Source organism: Impatiens glandulifera, chromosome 1 (genome assembly GCF_907164915.1).
Source record: "Impatiens glandulifera chromosome 1, dImpGla2.1, whole genome shotgun sequence".
Lineage (NCBI taxonomy): Eukaryota > Viridiplantae > Streptophyta > Magnoliopsida > Ericales > Balsaminaceae > Impatiens > Impatiens glandulifera.
The window spans coordinates 53,849,056-53,870,796 of record NC_061862.1 but is presented as its reverse complement, the minus strand read 5'-3'; the positions used below and the strand labels follow the sequence as shown (position 1 = coordinate 53,870,796).

The window sequence follows — 21,741 nt, the reverse complement described above, 5'->3', positions numbered from 1 at the left end:
TTGTGCTTTGGGATTCAATTATTAGTTAATATAAAATTAAATAGACTCAAGTTGTAGTATATAATGAGTCAATTCAAAATATCCTTGTTGAATCAGACTTTTGTTTCCTCCGTCTTCTTTCCCATTTCCCATTACTGACCATAACAAATATTATTCACATGATTGCATCTTTATGCTTCAATTTTCTTTTTTCCTTAAGGAAATAGACTTCAATTAATGTTAGCTTTGTATATGCTTTCTTTTCTTTGTAGTGTTTTTATTTTTTTATTTTATCTTTCATGTATTGTAAAACAATTATATTCATATTTAGTACAACCTTACAAATGGTTAAATAAGAACATTTTAATAAGAACATTAGTGGTGGTGGTGTTATAGGTACATATACAAATTACGATCATATAAACAAATAAAAAATATTATTAAAAAAATGATAACAAGTTTTCATACATAATTATTAATAAAATATATAATTTCCCTATATAACAATAACAAAGAAATATAATAAAATATTAAAATGTATAAAGACTTTTTCAATGCATAATTAATAAACAAATATACAATAAAATTATAAAAAACTATGTTAGTACCCAACATCCATTAACTGCTACGAGCCATTAGAAAGTTGAACCATGCCCTGGTTAGCTTGCACCACTATGAAGTTGGCACACTATACTCTTCCTTAAGCCCATCTAACCCTTTGTTCACTAGAGCAATATCCCTCTCGATTACCAACACCAACTTGAATTTGACCGCCTTACTTCCTTGAGTTCCAGCCACCATATGTATATACTGTTAGAAATAATGTCTTGAAATAACAGAAAAATATATATACATACGATGTTACAAATAAATAAAATAAAATAAGATATACGAAGAACAATATCACCGTATTTGATGGTTGATTCGAGGCATGTGTTAGACACATTTCCCTTAAAACAATTCCACCGTCTCCCCATGTGCTAGAGCTTATCACAGATGGCTGTCTCCCAGGGTACAACGAATCTAGTAGTGATTCAGCACCGAAATCACTACACAACGAGCTTGATAAAGTACCTGAACTATCACCGGGTTTCAACGGAAAAATCGAACAAAGAACTCGAAGAACACTCATAAAACAAGAAGGCTTTTGGAATTTTAGAGTGAGAAAGATGAAGGATGAAGTATCTGTAAAATGAATAATGAATGGGTATATATTGCTGAGAATTAAACTTGTAAATAAAACCATCCAAACGTTTATTAGCAATAAATATTGCTCATTCATTTGTTAATTAATCCATAACTAATTAACATCAGCCTATACGTTGATTTGCAGAAATGCAATGTTAGACATTCAATGCTAATTCTAGCTAATTGAAGAGTCCATACGTTAGCCAATAGGCCAATTAAAGCTAAATGTTTATCCTAACATTATGCTTTAATTTTCTAATCAGGCATTAAATATTAATTAAACAATTAATATTTAATTATAATTTGGATTAAATTCACCGTTAATTCACGTTTGAATTTGTGTGAATTTTATTTGATTTTATTTATTTACAATCTTATTTCCATTCATTAATGGAATTAGCTTAATTCCAACATATACTAATATACACCTCCAAGTTGTGAGCCCTCAAAAGGAACAACATGATCCCCGGTTGCCCATTTTTCAAGTAAGGAGATTTTTGGCTATCCACTTTTAAAACATTCCCCACAACATCATAGCCCACAATGTTTATTGAATGTTCTCGATACGGAGGACACACAAATGTTACGCAGATCAGAAGCTCTTGTCCTTGGCTTAGAGTTTCCCACACGCGGGCAGACAAAGGGGAATCAATGACTAGGAGATTTCAACAACATTCCTCGTTATGCTATCGCATTTAGATCGAGTTGTGATCGCTGCTATGAGGCTATGAACTGTCATGGTAATACTAAATTCCTCATTTTTATAGGTATTCACTAATTTATGGATCACTTCGAGGGCCTAAATTATAATGAGAAAGAAGAGTTGAGTTAAGCTCTTAGACGAAACTTATATAATACAATCAATGAACTATTTAGGATATCTCAAATATTACCTGATCTCTTGCACTAGTCTTGTTATATATTAATCTAGAATCAACTGAAGTGTACATAGAGTAAATAGTCCCGAGATTCAAACTAAACTTTGGCAATCTATCTTACATGAAAATTCCCCAACGTCGTTCAAAATTCCTTCAAGAAATATGCGTAGATTGACCCTAAATAATATAAAAATTAACACGTTTATAAGAAAAATGATGGAGAGGATAAATGAACTTTTTTAACTATACATATATTTAAATGAATATATCTAGACGATTTAGTTATACAAGCATTACCAGCCTTGAGAATTAGTGCCTTAAACAAAAATAAAATAAAATTTTAAGTTTAAAATAATTATATTTTATATATTATTAAATAAAAATAATAAGTTTGTAATATCTTAAACAAAAGTAACCTAATTTACTTGGCTAAATGACATGTTAATACTGGGAATTAAACATCGCTAATACATATGTCTAGATGAGATAATCTAATGTAAAATGGTCTTATTTATTTTAAGATATAAAACTTTTATTCTAAATTATAACAATAAATAATTTTACAAATAGAACCAACTCAACATATATATAATATATATATGTACATGATGCTTAATTTCAATGTGTATAAGCAATTCTTTAGTTGCCGCACCTCTCGGCCCTATGGAGATAAGGGCGGTGGAGGTTAGTTGAAGATGATGTTACGCGGCGTTCAGAACCAGTCTTGAAGTTCATGAATTAGAAAGAACGAAGAAGTAAGGAAATGAGACGACTCTTTCTTGAACTATATCATAAACAGATCTTCCCCTTCACACCAATCACGAGTTTTTCTCCATTCCTCTCGTATATCGTCGTAACGCCCTTAATGCTAGGTTTTGAAAAACACTTTTCATGTCATTCCCATTTAGGTCCGATTCGGATCCCTCCGTTGTTTCCTTTTCCTTCCACACCCTTTCCTCGAAGCCTATGACGAAATTCCCCAGTTTCCAATGACTGGTTAATCGCAGCGGCAATAGTTCCCGTATTTGCAGTAGGCAAATTCTCACCTGAACTTCCACCTTCACCCGACGGAATCAAGAAGACTCAAAGATATTAGGTTTTGACTGTCTTCTGGAACATGCCGTACCTCCACTCCAAGGTTCTAACAACCCCATCATACATCTTAATGATAACTGTACCCAAAGCAGTGGTCCAAGTACCCAAGGGACCCCGCCTCTTTAGAGGGGATTTCTTAAGTGAACAGGCCAGGGGTTTTTTCTTCTATCAAAGAAAGCTTATTCTGAAGATTGTCGGGTCGAGAGCTGCGATTAATTTGGATATATATATGAGAGTAAATTGATACTTGGGTTGGATTCTGGATTGACCCGCACATAAACTTAAAACGGTTAAAAATAAAATTAAAAATACTATATGTATATTTCGAACTTGCAACATAACAAAAACAAGTACAACTTTTTAACCAACTAGGCTAATAATACTTAATATTTTAAATTTAACACCAAATTTGATGAACGCGGGAAATTCGTAACAATATAAGTTCAACTTTTAACTAAAAAATCTATATATATATATAAAGATGCTTAATTTCAAAGTGTCCGGATTGCCGGGTTAAGAGTTGTGATTAATTTGGATATATATGTGAGAGTAAATAAATACTTAACTTTTGTTGCTGTTTCAAGATCTTTTTGTCCAAATCTACTAACACAAGAAATATTTAACATATATGAATGTAATGAAACCATTATAAGAAGTTTTTGTAGAACATTAACAATAATAATAATACCTTTTTCTATAAAGTTTTCTACATCTTTCCTTTTCTTGAGAATCTCAAATCTCTCCTGAACCTGAGCACCATCAATATGATAATTGTATATGAACACATGAAAGTTGAAACCATCTAAAATGGATCGAAATGGTTTCTTGTATCCAATAAGATTTTCAAAAGGCAATACCACCACCACCTACCCACCTTCTCAAGGGATGTCCGTTCCACTCACATAGGCATGCTCAAAGCTCTTTGATCTAAAAAAAATTCAACAAAAATCAATAAGAGCACAGTTCTGAATAAAATATAGATAAATTATGATCTACATGCGTTTTTTTTTCCATTGATATGATCCAAGTAGTTTCTGAATCTTTCACTATACATTCACAGACTGAGCAGAAATATTCTACCTGTAGAGATTGTAATCATGCTAGAGCATACAAACAAACATATGAGCAAATGTGGGGGGAAAATGTAGGAGAAAAAGAGAGTGGCAAGTTATGAATATCAATAGATACAAGAAGCTGATTATGACATGAAAACACAACAAATTAAATGACATATGTTTATAATTAGATAGCAACCAATATACTTGTTGGCTTAAGGGTGTTATTAGAGTGATAACTTGACATTATAAAATAAAATAAAATAAAGAAGAGGATCTAATTCAGAGTAAATGTTGGTACTGAAATTCTAATAGCGCAACATAACACTAAAGTGGATGTTTTAACAGTAGGGAAAACGACTTCAAGTCAGCCATAATCACAATCTCATAGATAGAGCCAAAAAGGAAGTAATGTGATTTGTGTGAGCCAATTCCATACATACTCGTGATTCCATATGTGCATTTACAATGTCAACCTCTCGGCTATATTTAATACATATTTTATAAACTTGAACATGAAGGTCGTTGACAAATAAGAAATTGGTTAATGGTAGTTTTCATGTTACCAAAAGTTGGAAACGAGCAAGAAAGAAAATAAAAAAACAGATGCATATGATACATTAATATATTTCAGTTGCTAACTTTAAATTCAAAATGACAGAACTAGTTATTTCGATTGTGAATGCAGCATGATGGTGTACTAACATGAGTCTTCCCCCTAACGGGATTCAAGATCAACCTCATAATTCCTATGCTTCAATGGTTTCCTTTGACCTTTTACTGTCATGCCATTCAAATACAAGAAGCATATTGTGAATATCAATAAACTATTAACTACAAAGAGAAATTCTATTTACTTACATTTGGATTTAGACTTTACCTCTTCTTACACAGAATGACAAAAATACAATGATCGAAACATGAAAACTACAAGGAAGAATACAGAAGATCAATTTATTATTTTTGTGAATACGAGAGAGAAAGGGGATAAGCATTGAGAACCTTTTACTCACGCTCACGAGCGCGTTGGAGGTATTCTTCTAGATCAATCTTCCTTCTAAAAGTGTTGTCAACACCTGCCGCCTACTAATTGATGACGTTCAGTTTGAAGTTGTGAAAGATTCTACAAACAAATCATATATGTGCATGTATTATTGAACGAACGGAGCGGTCGCGGTCATGGCATCTACTGATCTTGAATGAACGGAGTGTCGTGGCAAAGGGAGCGGGAGCGGAGAGGATAGGGTTTGAGAGAGAGAGTCGGAACCCTAAAAATTGAAGATTTAAAATGAGGGTCAAAATTAGACGTTTTATATACTATGAAAGACGCATATTACATATACGCGTATTATGTAATATGCGTACATTGAAAGACGTATATTACATAATGCGCGTATATGTAATATGCGTCTTTCAATGTACGCATATTATATATTACGCATAAGTGTAATTTGCGTAAGTGTAATTCGAGTAAATGTAATTCGAGTAAGTGCAATTATAAGGGCAAGACAGACATTTCGCAGGGTGAAAAAACCCTTTTTTGTAAAGTTTATCAAGCGTGGTCCATTTTTAGAATTACACCCATTATTAGGGTTATTTCGTCAAATTTATCGATAATAGACCGGTATCAATCGAAAGTGGTTAAAAAATATGAATCAAATATTTGATTGACCAAAGTGAAAGTGTACCAAAATAGATGAGATGTTCATTCGAAAAAAATATGTGATGATAAAAAGATAAGTTATTTTACCGAAGTGAATAAAATGTGGGAAAATAGTATTTTATTTTTTATTTTAATATATTATTTGTGATTTATTAAGAATTTTAAACATTGAATACATTATTATTATTATTATTATTATTATTATTATTATTATTATTATTATTATTATTATTATTATTAAATTTATTTTATTTATATTTTTATTCTGGTGTATAGAATGAGAATATTTTTACTTATTTTATAATAATAGATGTTTTTATTATTTGTTTTTTATTGTGAATAGTAGTAATATGTTTAAAATACTTTATTTGTTTTAGAATAGGAAGAATAAGATCTTTAAAAATCTTTATTTTTATTTTTAAACAAATGATTCGTTTCTATGATTTTTATAGATAGATGTTTGAATGATTTTATACAATAATATTATATTTTCAATGGGGGGTTTTCAATAGATTTTACACTAGAATATATTTAACAATATTTGTTGTGCAATGCTTTTAGCGACATAGTTTTTACTATTTCTCCATTTTTGTTTTCACTTTACATTTATGTTGTTTTTTTGTGTCTAAAATAAATATTCAAGTACTTGTTTTATCTATAGTTATTAATTTCCAAATTGAACAATAAAATGGATGAACAAAAGGTGATATTGAGAGATTTCTTGTGATATTTGTTTTTCTTTGCAAAAGAAAAAATTTCAATTAGAAAATCTAAACACAAACAAAAGGCACTTAGTACAAATAATTCTTAATTTTAATCTGATTTTTAATCTTCAAAATTAAGATTCATTTTTTTGTTATGATTTTAATATTGGTACATTTTATCAATTTGCAATAATTAACATCATTTTTCAACAGTTAAAAGGACAAAACTATCAATACATTTAAATTTCAAATGATTATTTCCCTAATAAAATTTGCAAATTGAAAAACCTCACACCTCAAAAGTTAGGGTTTGCTAGTAAGCTATGTTCAGAATTCAAGCCATTCCTAACATCTCATCTTCTCCATAACAAAATCAAATTAATGATATTTATGATCCAAAACAAGTAAATCTAACCTAGCTAAGTTATAAAATTATGCAGACACAATATAAGCACAATTATTATAACTAGAATCTAAATAAAAAGGTGGAAAACTCGCTAAACAACAAAAGCAACATAAATCCGCTAAATCACAAAAACAAATGCATCCCATCCTAATCAACAAGTTCAGGAGAACCAAATGATCGCGACCGGTAGTGCAAAACAAATTACCATGTATTACCAGATATATAACAACAGAACCACCACAAAACAACCACATGGAGTAACCTAATACTCAAGACCTCTTTTTTAGGTCACAAAAAACATACCAAAAGACATGAATGAGTGATAATGGATTAATTCTGAACTTCCAAACTATAGCTCAAATGTAAAGAGTTAAAAAAGTAATTTCAATAATTTCCACAACAAAGTTTAATAACTTCACAACTGCCTGCCTGCACTATCATTATTTCACGTCTAGAAAAAAGTAAAAATAAAAGAATATAGTTCCAACAAACAAATAATTACCACGAGAAACTGTGATGTTGTACACCCATGATCATCCTCCCTATATATTTTTGCTGAAAGGTCTAGACATATCTCCAAAGTGCAGGATTTTGTCAAACCATATCCAATCCAATTATTAGCCTCTTTAGTAAAATACTGTCCCATTTCCCATAATTAACACCAACAACACTAAAAGCCAGTCCATATCTTCACTTCCATCTACCAATGCTACATTTTATATACATAGCAGACTAGCATCACATCTTCTCTTCTCTATATTCCTAGGGCCAGAATGCTATTGTACAGACCAGAAGGACCCATCATTCCCTTTAATGCTTCTAAACTACTACTCTGCTGCTGCTGAAATTGAAGAATCATATTATACCCCGTCTAAAGAAGAAAGAGGATGTGCATTTCCTGACAATAAGCGGTTTTCAGGGATTACTACTACTCGATGCTGCCATAAACCGCATTGAGCTGTTGAATGATGCGTTTATCCTACTAAATACCACTTTCAACGGCACACAAGCTATAACAGGGCCCTTGACCTTCTCTACCAACAAATTCTTCTCATTATGGCTTTGTTTTTGGGAACCTGTAAGTGAAGAGAGCTTCCTTATTTTTTTCGAGGACAGGCCGTTTTTCCTAGTATTTGGCGATTTGCTCTGTTTGAGATTCTTACCACTACCTTGATTTGTCTTAGCTTTAAGACCAGCGGGGGAATCTTTCAAATCAGCTATATTATTGTGCATATCGTCTTTCAACATGTGATGTTTGCTTTCACTTGCTCCTCCCACCAAACGATCACAAACCGATTCATCCAAAACCTCAGCAGTGATAGGATGACCTATAATGGCTCGGCCATTCAACTTACTCATAAGGGAAATGTAAGGCACATGAGGGGGACGATAACTAGCTTTCACTTTCAAATGGACATCAAACAAGGAAGAGCTGGGATCATAACCTCGAATAGGAATATGATAAATTGGGTTCATTGTGTAACATGATTGCCTGTAAGGAAGCCATCTCTCAGAGGGCAGCAAATCAGGCCAATTCCAACCAAGGAGACTGTCCATTTGAATAGCACTGCCTGCAGTTACTTTATGTTTGCTCATATGTCTTGAGTTCCTCTTACCTTTTGATTTCCACCGAGAAATACCTTCAACAAATCTACGACTTATATCGTTAATATCAACAACCGCTGAACTAGTAGAATCAGACTCCACAGATTCCTTGTTTCCTGAGGACTTTGTTATATCTTGAATACTTTGGCTGGATTGTCCATCAGCAATATCCTGAGGCTTTGGAGATACAAGAATGGGCACAAGACCTGATTGAGATATATATTGGCACAGAGACAAAGAAAAGGAAAATCTCAATCAGCTACTGTATCTGAATATGTGTAAACAAGTATATAAAATTTCAAATTTGTGCAAAAAAATACTCTATAAGAAAATTAGCAATCTTATTGTTTTTGTAACATATCTGTATATGGAAACGTATCCAGAAACAGAAACAATAAGTGTTTCCAATGGTATTGTACATGGACCAAACAACTATATAAAATACTACTCACTGCCTCCCATTTTGAACAAATGCTGCACCGTATGTTGTAAGGTTCAGAGACTGAAACGCCCTTTTTTATTAGGAAAATAAAGTTACAAGGGTATAGTAGTACATGAAGATAAAAAATATGTTGAAATGTCACATAAAGTGAACGGTAGAAGTACTTGATTTCTACAACCATACTTGCATTGAAGCTTGATATTTATTGAGTAATATTCTAAATGCTAATAAAAGTTCAGGGGGTTTCAACTCTAAATCCTGATTTAATACTTAAGAGAACGAATATCTAAATCATATGGTAAAAAGACTTAGAGGGATTAATATATAATGAAAAAATAATTTTTTAAGAAGAAAATATAGAGTATTTTTGTATGTTGGTTGATAGTTTGAGTGATGTGATTGATGAGAGGATAGATGAAGGGTTATTGGGGATTATTTAAATAACCCCAACCGAACAAGGCTAAGACCACATAAACCAAAAAGAAAAACTCTAAGTAAATCACCAAGGCCATTCACACTAGAAAGCAAGAAGAAACTAGAATGCACATTGGATAGGGAAATGACTCAGTTTAACAAATTGGGGATCAGTTCATTTTTGCAGTCACATGTACCTTCAGTGTGCTTGTCCTGTGAAGTTCCATTTTCAATGGGCTCAGGAAGGGGGGACCCACATGAACGGTTAGCAATCGGCTGCTCACTTATAACCACTTTTGTTTTGCTCTTCAAAACCTTTGTCAAAGGACGACAACGGTTTTTCCTTTTCAAGAACTCGTGAACGTGGGCTGTTTGAGATCTCTTTCTCTTGGATAATGAGGAATCCCCAATTCCCAAGTCCTTAAGCCCTTTCATTCGCTGCTGCTTTACAACCTGAGTTCCATCATCATCTGAATCATCAAGTTCTCTTCTCATCCTCCCTTCTTTACGTTCATTTCCAGGACTACTGACCTGATTTGATTCCTCAAGTGATGCTGAAGACTCGGACATTTCCTCATCCATATGATCAAGAATTGTTATGATTTCTACAGAGAATGTCAACACTTAATTTACACATTTAAAGACTACTGGCAGCTTATTCCCCACAGAGAAGATCCTTCATCCTTCTAGTTTTGTGAAGGTTAAGCAATCCCTAGAAGAAAAGGACGTACAAAAGTTATCTTAATGTCTTGTCAGAAATATTATTAATCTGCACACAACACACAGCATGACAAACAAATAAAAGAAACATTTGCCAGTTTAAGGTTTCAAAGTTACGAAACAATGAGTAACAAATAGATAAAACGTAAGAAAATGTGAAAACATATAAATCAAGCGTCATACTTAACTCCGATCTTAAATTTCACCAAGTTCTGTCCACTTTCATCAAGCCCAAAATTTTTTGGATTAAATTCTACAGTCATCTTGATAGTTACTACAACGTTGTCCCTTCCGATTACTACAGGCCGTCATTTAAAATGTAATAATAGATGGTGACATTAGCTAACCGCAGACACAAAGAAACCTCAAATAGGGTTTCAATCTATAAGTAAGCACTCATTCTGAACAAGCGTATAATAATAGCAAATGGCTCTAAACCGTCACATTAGGGTTTCATTATGTTAAATAAGCATAAAATGAATTGATTTTGAGGGTGGGCCAATTTATAGGTTTTCTCTAACAAAATTATCTCTAGCCACTTAAGCAATATAGTATAACTGTTCAAAATGATTTTTACACCCTTGGACTTATCCCAATTTCAATACATCAAGCAAAACCTAGATCCACATAGATGTTGAAAGGCAAATTCGTAACTCTTCCCGCATTTATTTTACTCAAACGCCTAACATAATGAATCCCTCTTTCATCCTAGGTGGAATCATTGATTGAAACGCATAAAACAAATTACTTTGTTACTAAAAAGGTAAAAGGTAAAAGGTTTGATTAATGAACCAGAACCTAGGCATTATATTCCGCTACATTCATCATTCATACTGCCAAAATACAATACTCCATAATTTATGTCTAACTTCCTCTCCTAACCTAATAAGAATACTAACCTTGTCATTATTTACCTTTATCCCCAAGTACATAACATAAGATGTGTTCATAGTAAGCTTGATGAGTCATCTAACATAGCTCATGCACATTAACCGTAACAAAACTATAAAGATGTTTAATATGCTAATTGATAATAAAGTTCGTTTTTGTTTGTGCTGCATGAGTATAAAATTAGCTAGATGGAAAATAATTGAAGAGAAGAAGAATAAATGCGAAAAAAGAGGCACGTCACCAAACCACGCATTAATTCTACTAACATTTAAACAGCTAATTATAGTAATTGAATACAAGGCTCGCATTAGTGATCACTAATGAAAAATTCCCAAACGAAACTACAAAGTAATAATTAAGGTGTACAATGTAACAATAACTATGGAAAGTTTACGATCTCTATAGAACTAAACAATTAAACACTGATCCTTGACTTCAATAAACCAAAATTCGTTAGAAATTGATGTTGTCTACTTTATTAAAATGAGGCATAAAAGGCGGCAAGTGTATAGTATCTGAGCATTTAATGGGAAAAGGCCAAATAAACCACGTCGGATAGATGAATTTGATTGTGTCTTGTCGGTTAGTGCCATCACCTCCCATAAAAAGCATAGAGAGTTAAGGAGCAAAAGTTCAACCAAAACCCTCCCAATCAGCAAAACTTTCCACAAAGAAGCAAAACAAAATCTATTTGACAGTTTGTTTCCATTTACATTAAGTTTGAAAGAATTATGAGAAATCATTAACTCAAAAAGAACAAAGCAGAGCACCACCAATCAGACATTGAATTAATCCAACAACCAACCATAGTATTTCCAGTATATGATAAAGGGCCACAGTTGTTAAACTAGAATTTAGTTAACAAAAACAGTAAATAAGTTACTACATATAGAGAAACCAGATAGGAAACCCCTTACATGCTTATTTGCACCTTCTCTTCCCAGAAGCTTCACCGGAGCATCAGACCTTGCAGAAACCAGGCCACCACAAACAAGTATGTTCCACTTGAGCCTCTGCCTTCTGTACTAGCTATGCCTCGGATATAACCAAACGCACGTAGGAAACCGATCTAACTCCTTCATCCAAAGGGTATAGAACCCCCACATGAACAAATGCGCACCTACACAAATAAGGAAACATGATGGATAAAGTAGAGAAAAAAAGGTGGGTTTTACATGCAACAGAAAATCTTAAATGCCCAGATAACAGACAAACAAATGCAACAATCTGTAGAAGATACAGGAGCAGAGGAGAAAACAGAGGAACCTAGATAAAGGGGTTTAAGGTATCAGAAATCTGAAAACAGAAGGAAAGATAGAGAGGGATAACAAATGGGTTTTCTCCTGGAAAGAATATCTAACGGTTTCGATACACCTTTTTATGTCCGCAGAGAAATTCTTATAAAAAAACCCAACAAATCTTCAGTTTTCTTCAGATCGTTTGACAGAGTTTTTTCATGATTCTATGACCCGTCGTGTTCATAGGCCCATAGCAGCAGTGTAGGTGGGTTCTGTTATAAAAATGGATCGGCTTACCTTTTTGTATCTTTTCTGCAACACACAGCAGGCAACAGAGAGAGAGAGAAAGAGAAAGGGATTTATGTGAATCTGTTAACACTATAAATGGATTGAAGGGAGGAAGAAGAAAAGGAAAAATAGTTTAAATCTAGTGTGGCAGGTCTTCTTTTAATATCTATACACCTGTCCGGTCCATTATAATAAGGCCCACGTACGCATTAGACAAAACCCTCATCTTCTCATCAATTGGAAAAATCAACGGCTTGTATTGCATGCGCGTATACGATTATCAATACCGAATTTCCCCACTCTTCTGTAATACCTCTAGGTTTAGATACTGGTGCGAGCTTGACAGAGTGTCCACAACAAGGACTAAAATTCTCGCGAAGCATTTGGTTTAGAGAGAAAGAGAAAGGGGAAAGCAGCCATGACAGGTAAATCTCTATAGTCTATACTGCTGTTGTCAACTTCGATCAATTGCACAATCGTTAGTATTTCGGCAAAAAGTATTCAACTTTCAGGTGGGTTTTATGAAAATGTAGATTGTTGAGTTAAGCTTCTACTCATCATAATCTATTGATTTGGGTATTTCATGGTATCGATTGATTAAGCTTTCTATCGCGACTTTAGCCGGTGTCCCCTTCCGGCCTTGACGAATCTCTTGCTGAATAGTTAAAGACAGTGTGTATTATGATCATACGTCTTTCTCTAGTCGTTCTTTGGAAAGAGGATCAAATGTCGATCAGTAGGAGCAAAGTTCTTGGTCGTTTTCAATTTGTAGGATTTTTTTAGGATAAATCAAGTGGTTGATCTTCAATGATTATTGAACACCTTGTTTGACGTTCTTTATTCAGAAAGTCCTGTACAAGAGGACTGTCTGCAATACAAAAGGATTGATTGTCTTTGAAATGTCTTTGATTGTCCTAGGAATCATCAGTAGTAAGCAAGTTGTTTGGTTATTCCATCTAAATAATGATTGAATTGGGCAATTTTCTTATGTTACTGGTGGTTTAAAATTTGAAAGGCAAAGTAATTTATCACTTAAATCCTAAGCTGCCACATTGGCTGCAAAAATAAACTTCCTCCTCATTTTATCCTGAAATCCGACTTCCATGTGGCCCCGAACCATTTTGACAGATTATGCGCAGGAGCAAGAGATGGAAATTGAAGCTTTGGAAGCCATCCTTATGGATGAGTTCAAGGGTATGAATAAACATCTAAATTATCTTTAATCTTGTGATCTACTTTCAGAGTCTACTTAAATAGCTAACATTTTGACTTATAATGCCAGAAATTCATCCTAGTGAAAGTGGACTAAACACTTCTAACCGATGTTTCCAGATAACACTCTCTCCTCAGGTACATCCTGTCCTCGTGTTAGTTTTCCTTTGAAGGAGTTGGGATAATTGCATTGTATTGTAGTAATATGTATACGAAGATGATATCTCTTGCATGCTTTAGATAATTACCATCGATGCAACCTTACTGATCCGCAATCGCTACTGTTTACACCATATGTTGCTGGAGAGCACTTAAGTAGAGAATATATCCTATCACCCTTAGATAATTTATATGTATAATGTCTATTTGGCAGTTGTTTAAATATTCAAATTAGCACTATATATAGATTTATATTGAGCTAAATAAGGTAATGAGAGGTAGAAAGAAAATATACAATAATTGATTTCCTTTATCCATGATTCACCGTTCTTTGATATTAGTGTGATGTAGAATGATAGACAATGGTCTGAAACAAGCATGGGCCTGAATGGTAGTCTCTATAACCATGCATTCTTATATTTGAAAGAGAATAATATTGGAATTTTGTTACTGTACTTTGACAAATTCAGCTGCATTTGATAAATATGGTATGGCTACATCCTGTCTTCTTTTGTATACAATATAACTTCACTCCTTTTCGTTTTTAATAGGAAGATGATGCCGATGCATCTACAGCAATGCCAGGTTCTTCCTATTTTACATATTTCAATTAATTTATTATGTCTATCTCTTTCTTTAAACCCCATTCATTTCCTTCTACCCCCTAACAATAAAACACACAGAATTGAAAACAAACTAAGACTGAAAAAGAAAGAAATAAGAAAGTAGTATAGAATTTTAGATTATGATATGGAAACTCGCTTAATAAATTACTACCTGCAGTCTGTTAGTAATCATTCAACTAAAACTGTTAGAATGTCATCCTTTGCAGTTCGGTTGGCTTTGATTTTCTCACACACAGAGAAATATCCTGATGAGCCACCACTTCTGAATGTGAAAAGGTTGGTTGGAATATATTATCCTTTTGTCCTTAATTTGTTAAGCCTTACCATGCAGGGCCATTTTAACTGCTAGGAAAGTAAGAATTTACATTCTTATCAAGTCCAAATGACAACTAGCACTGTTGTAGTAGCTCACTTATATATTCCTTGTCACTTTATGATTCTCATTTTGTCTTATTTCCACACCTTCTTTATCAATGAAGTGAAAACTCTCAACTCCTTTACAACATCAACTGATCTATTTTTTTTTTGTTTTTTTTACTTATGACACAATCATGTTTCAGTTTGTGGTATGATATGGAACTATTTTGGCTTCTCCTGACCCAATCTTAATATATTTCAGTTTAAAAGGAATCCAAGTCACAGATCTCAAGGTTTTGAAAGAAAAACTAGAGGAAGAGGTATTATAATATCCTCCTTAACATTGATTCCAAATTTGAATGGTAGTCTTTGCTACCTGCTTTAAGTGTGTTGGGCTAATTTTCTTGAATACTTAAAGGTGGTAATTAGAGCCTGACTTATTGGGTATAGTAAATGCCATAGAGTTATGTGTTGGATTGGCAGTTAAAGAGCTCTCATATTTTGCAGGCATATGAAAATCTTGGTATGACAGTTGGGGTACTTTTATGATGAATAACCAAGGATCAGATTCATTTATGCACTTTTCATAAAATAAAAATGTATGCCTTACTAGATAGTGCTAAGAACTTATGGGGTACAGTGAATTAGAATTACAGCCATAGAGTTATGTGTTGGATTATTTGTCAAAGAGTTTTCATATTCTGTAGGCATCTGAATACCTTGATATGGCAGTTGTATATTTTTATGATGAATAACCAAAGGTCACATTCATTTATGCACTTTTCATTAAAAAATATGGGGACTTTTAATGTCTTACTAGATAGTAATATGAATATATCAGGTATAGTGGATTATAATAGAAGTCGTAGATTTATCTGTTGGATGAGTTGTTAAAGAGTTCTCTTATATTGCAGGCATCAGAAAACCTTGGTATGTCAATGGTCTATACACTAGTGTCATCGGCTAAAGATTGGTTGATTGAATTATTTGAAGAAGACGATGGTAGTAACACTGATAATGATGAAACTGCTAAAGATGATGTATGATGACTCTTTTTGGTATATCTTTCTTATTTATGTATGTTTCTAATGCATAAGAATCAGGCTATCGAATCAATAACAGGTAGTAAATGTTAACATGTACAATAATTTGTGTCAAATTAGAATTAAAATTAGACTTGGTCGCCAGTTCCAGTGGTGGTTCCAAATAGAGCAACTTTTATTATTATTATTATTATTATTATTATTATTATGTAATGGTAGTAGTAGGATATATTAGTAATAGTATAAGGTAGTATGGTAATTAGTAGAGTATGTTAGTGGGTTAGTAGCTTATAAATACTAGAGTATGTATTATTTGGAGTAATAATATTGAATCTCCATATTGCATAGTTTGTTTCTATCTAATAAGAGACACATAGTTTATGAGTTAATTAAATACCAAAACCTGTGAGTTATTTTGGTTTGACGTGACATAAGCCTTCGTGCGTATCAACATCCATTTTTTTGTAGCTTTAGTTACTGTCTCTGTATGGGCTCAATTCAATTTGCACTTTGTTCATGGCGGCTTTATGTTTTTACTCCATTTCTTTACACCGAAAGTGTTTTTTTAGTATTTTCTCCATTCTTTATGCATATGCGTCTCCTTGATGAAGAACAATTGCCTCATGTTTCAATTTATAGATAATTATACCTCATGGAGAGCCTGTTACTATGGAAACGTTTCTGGCATGGAGAGAGAGATATGAAGCAGAATTAGCGCTAGAAAAAGCCAAGTAAGTTTCCATTCCTTTTCTCCAAAGTAATAAGTTTCATGGATCATCTTGAAAACATAATGTTGACCTAACTTATATGGTTCAACAACATGTGTTGTGTGTGAACAGCGATTTGGTCAGAACTATATGTTGGCTTGAAATTATTCAATTTCTTTCAAGGTGATTTTTGTGACAATTGGTTGCTCTAATTATCATCATTAGGTTGATGCCTGAATCAGCACTCTCTTCAACAAAGGAAAAGAAGCTCAGTGGAAGACATTGGTTTGAAAGTGGAAGGGCTTCCACGGTACTAACTTCATTTTCCTATTATGATTTCCATTTAGGAAGTTTTTCTTACTTTTTTATTTTGGAATGGCTGGAGGCTTGTTTTAATAAATGAAAAGCCAGTGATAAATAACAAATACAGCTATAAAAACATGAAAGAAAGATACCCCAACATTCTGAATATTACAAACAGAAAACAAGGAACTTAACCTATTTGACAAAAAACAAGTTAAGAAAAAAAACATATATATATATAAAGAAGGCAAAAGAAAATCATTGAGAGCATATTTGGAAACGGGTATTTTGTCACAATCAAGATTTCATTTGAAAGTTGCCAAATCTTAAAACGAAAGTGATACTTTTAGGTTTGGTACAAGATTTTTTCTGGATATCTTGATTATGATCCAAATTGATTTTTGTTGTTTCATTTGGTATACAAAATATTTTCTAGATCATTATCCAAATTAGTGTAAAAAAATTTTCTTGATCATAATCAAATTATTTATTATTTTCTAGATCATGATCCAGATTGTTTTCTACATCAATGTAATTTTTTTTTTGCTAACATAACAAATACAATTTTTTTGGGTATAATGATCAATATGACGAAATTTTAAACGAAACAGCCCATTCTCTCAGATTTTCCCAATCAGCATTTGGGTTAAATTGGGCCTTTGAATCTTGAGTATAGCATCCATCCCCTATTCTTTGCACACAAGTTGTGTATTAATTTTAGTTATTACTCTGAAATGATGATTATTGCTGTTATTTGAGAAAAATGGTCATGAAATGACAAATATGCATTAAGTTGTTGAAATCACTTGAGAAATAACTGGTCATGAAATGTCAAAAATATGCTTTAAGTTGCTTCACTATCTCATCTGCAGAAAGGGTCAGCTCCCATTACTGGAGATTCTGAGGATGAAGATGAAGAAGACATTGACTTTGATGATGAAGATTTCGAAGGTAATCCCTTGCATTTTAAGCACTTAACTTCCTTGAAAAACAGAATAATTATTGGATTTTCTTTGGAACCGATGCAGATGATGAAGATGATATGCTTGACCATTACTTGGCTGAGAAACCAGATTCATCTACACATTCTTCCAGCATAGGCATTTGAAAGGGGAGCTGAAATGGCAATCAGAAGGCCCTGCAATTAATATTATTTATATCCAATCTCCCATAGTGATGTGATAGAGAGGGGAAAAGCTTTTTGTCGAGACGGTTTTTGTATAATATTGAGGGCGTAATGAAATTTTCATTGGAATTGTTGTTTGTTTAGACATTGTGCTAAGTTCAAATAAGTTAAGTTAGACTTGAATTTTTTTTGTTGTATTGATGATTGAAGTTTGGAAATGAAAACAGCATTTTAAAAGTCCCTATTGTGGATGTCTCAATGAATTGGTTTGAGAGGTTCCCCCCTTCCAGAAGGAAGGTGACAAAAACCTGTTAAGAAAGAGAACTATGTATGATAGAAATTTAACCCCATATAGGGGTCCTTGTTATATCTTGATCCATCACATCTAATGTGCAATTTTGGTTGTGATTAATATTGGCTATTTTTCATGAATAAATAAGAAAAAAAATGATGAAATGTCTTCAGAAAGCTTGTCTATGATTTAGAAGTTATCATTCTTGATTATCATTCATTATCTTCTTTGAGATATCCATGTCGGAATATGTGAGCGTATTCTGATTTTTTGAAAAAATTAAAGATGTCACTTTTTTCAAATTCTCTCACCCTATCAATCATTTATTAATAATTTATTGGATAAACTAGTAAATAGGTGAATGATTTTATGTATTTTAAATGGTGTTATTTATGAATTTTAAATGGTGATATTTATGTATTTGATGCTTAGATGGGTGATTTCTAATATGATATTGTTTGGAATTTAATTTCTTAATTTTAATATATTTTGTTCATACTTTTTCAAATTCATTTTTTCTATTTATTAAAAGCATTTAACAGTTATAAATTATTATTAAACGAGTAAGGTTAGAAGATGATGTATCATACCTCTTAATAAATACATCTTAAATTTAGTTATTTATTTATTATTTTTACGTCGACAAATAATTAAAAAACACAAGTTTAACAATTTACAAAAATAATAATGATAAATAAGACAATGTTTATCGACGAAACAACCTTAACATTTAGTGTTAACGAATTCGAAATTTCTCAAAAAGATTAATGAGTCCACCCATCGTTTTTATTGATTTTCCAAGAAATACATTTCCTATAATCATAATAATAGATTAATTTGTGAAGTAAGCATCTATCAACAAGTAATGAGTAATATAATAAATATTCGCTTAATAATTTAAATGTATAAATATATATATATATATATATTAAAATATAAGTAGTTAAAATTATGAAAATAACAATTTATAAACAAAATAAATTTATGATGTATTTAATAATAAGTTATAAATGTTAAATAAATAAATAAATAATAGGAAAACTAAATATGAAAAATAAACTAGAGTAGTTCGGAAAAGAAATAACAATAGTTTGGATGGTTAAATTTCAAACAAGGTCATACTTATACGGATAAACAACCACCGTTACATTGATTTAATTATTGTTATTTTAAATGTTGTCCCTATCTTTTAAATTTTTTTCTTAAACTCGATAGTTAATAGTATTATACCGTACTATTCTCTCGAATTTCGTAAAAAATGATGGAGAACTAAATTGTATACATACGACACTTATTTTTTTACGTGAGAAACCAATAAAGAAAAAAATTGTGTGTCAGAATCGTTTTAAAAATTCTAATTTGATTCGATGATTGGTTACACTTGGTATCATCATTGTGCCTTTCAGATAATGATATCTACTTTAAAAACTTGTCATTTTAGAAAATATAATGTTGCATTTTATTTACCAATTATTCGATCAAGACCTAATCAATCATGTGTATACTTTAGGTAAATCTGTGCCTTATGACATGCATCTAGGTTATATTGTATATTCTAAAATTGATAGATGAAAGACATAGAGACCTATCTGTTATAGATGGTAGAAAATATGTAAGGGTTCAATTGATTGGAAATCTTTCTTATACTTTTCTCACTTTCCATTCTCATCATTTACATCTTACTCAATTGAGTATTTTGAGTTACTCTCTTCTTAATGTTCAAAGACATTTTCAAACTTGGAGTTGCTTCAAACATTAAATATCTGGAATTTCACCCTTGGGGAACATCCAAATGCATTATTGTCCTTCTTAAACTACAATAATTTAGAAAGTGACCTAACACACCTCATTACAATTTTCTACATTTCTTGGTACCGCATATATTTACCAGGAACATGAATATATTTGTTGTCTAATACCATGAATTTTCAATCTTTTATCGATCTTTCAAATGATTTATAATTATGAATTATATTTTAATTTTTCAAACATTTTCATAAGTAGAGACTTAGAAAAAACGCACTTCATTACTGATTTTGACAATTGATTTATTACATTTTTTTCAAGCTTCTAACCATTACTAGATTCTTATAATATAGACGCACCGCAAGTAATTTTTTTTTTTTGTTACTCTTAACAATATTTTTTCATTTATAGGGGGACTTGAGAACACAATTCTTTCAAATATTTTTTTTAAGGTTGAATTATTTTTGGCTCAATTACCTAACGAGGCTCGAACTTTGAGTGTTTTTATCATATGGGACTTGAACTTTGAGCGTTTTTACCATATGAGACTCGAACTTTGATTTGAGCCATATTGGGATCGAACTATCAAAGTTTTGATAATTTAGGGCTTTTTACTAAACGAGTGTTATGTCCGTTTATTCAATATGATGTGACATTCTTTTTATACAAATTATATGAAATTGGACAAAAAAGAGAAAAAATATAATTCCTCTTAGTCTCCTCTCTCTTTGTCTCTTCTTTATGTACGTGGTTCCTCTTAAAATTTCTCATTTCTTCGTCTTCTTCAATAATCCGCTCAATCAAATCAGATCTATGTGAATCTTCCGCTGAATATCACGACTAACTATTCCAACAACGAATGTGAGTATTCTCCACTTGTCTCCATCCCTCGATTTAGGGTTTGATTTAGGAATAGTGAAGACAATGTATATTTTAGGTTTTACATTAACCCGTTCGTATTTTAGGTTTTACAGATTTGTTTGAGTAAAAATCATTATGCCCTTTTTCGGATGAGATTTTATTCTTAACACTATTTTAGAGAAAAAAGGAACTTATAGCAGAACAGTTGAAAAGAATGTGCTATGTTGAATGTTGTATTTATTCGATCTTATTTCTTCAACTCTTATCTCATATCCCATTGATACATCTAAGTTTTATAGTTTTACGCATCTAAGTAATGCATTCAATTACCTTATTTCGTACTACTTGATGTATAATACTCAACAAACAAGTATGATGTACATGATACTCAACAAACAAGTATGATGTACATGATACTCAACAAACAAGTTTAATGATATGTATGATACTCAACTAACAAGTATGATTCATAAAAGTGGTTGAATAAACGATTATAGACCAATATTTAGGGTGGATGGTTATTTTTTAAAGACAAATTGCAAATGATCCATATGAGATAAGAGTTGAAAAAATAAGATAGAACATATGCAACACTCAACATAACACATCCATTTCAAATGTTATGTTATAAGTTTCACAAGAAGAATTTTTTTTCCCTAGAATAGTGTTAAAAATAAAATCTCATCCGAACCTGAAAAATGCATAATGATTCTTACTCAAACAAATCTATAAAACCTAAAATA

General features: G+C 32.0%; 2 protein-coding genes and 1 pseudogene across 2 annotated transcripts; 1 reads left to right on the top strand and 2 right to left on the bottom strand.

Moving 5' to 3' along the window:
- Positions 1–2,939: 2,939 nt before the first annotated feature.
- LOC124928106 lies at positions 2,940–7,827 on the bottom strand (annotated as a pseudogene).
- Positions 7,341–12,661, bottom strand: LOC124938180. The gene is made up of 4 exons (XM_047478574.1): positions 12,576–12,661; positions 11,958–12,160; positions 9,627–10,141; positions 7,341–8,779 (listed from the first exon to the last, which is right to left on the bottom strand). The coding sequence occupies exons 3-4, from the start codon at positions 10,009–10,011 to the stop codon at positions 7,884–7,886; spliced, it is 1,281 nt and encodes a 426-aa protein (XP_047334530.1). The 5' UTR covers positions 10,012–10,141; positions 11,958–12,160; positions 12,576–12,661; the 3' UTR covers positions 7,341–7,883.
- Positions 12,662–12,834: 173 nt separating this feature from the next.
- Positions 12,835–18,334, top strand: LOC124938189 (RWD domain-containing protein 1). The gene is made up of 11 exons (XM_047478586.1): positions 12,835–12,991; positions 13,695–13,760; positions 13,849–13,916; positions 14,489–14,522; positions 14,770–14,839; positions 15,183–15,240; positions 15,835–15,960; positions 16,603–16,694; positions 16,896–16,980; positions 17,846–17,924; positions 18,002–18,334. Exons 1-11 carry the CDS (start codon positions 12,985–12,987, stop codon positions 18,079–18,081), a joined length of 765 nt encoding a protein of 254 aa, XP_047334542.1. The 5' UTR covers positions 12,835–12,984; the 3' UTR covers positions 18,082–18,334.
- The last annotated feature ends 3,407 nt before the right edge of the window (positions 18,335–21,741 follow it).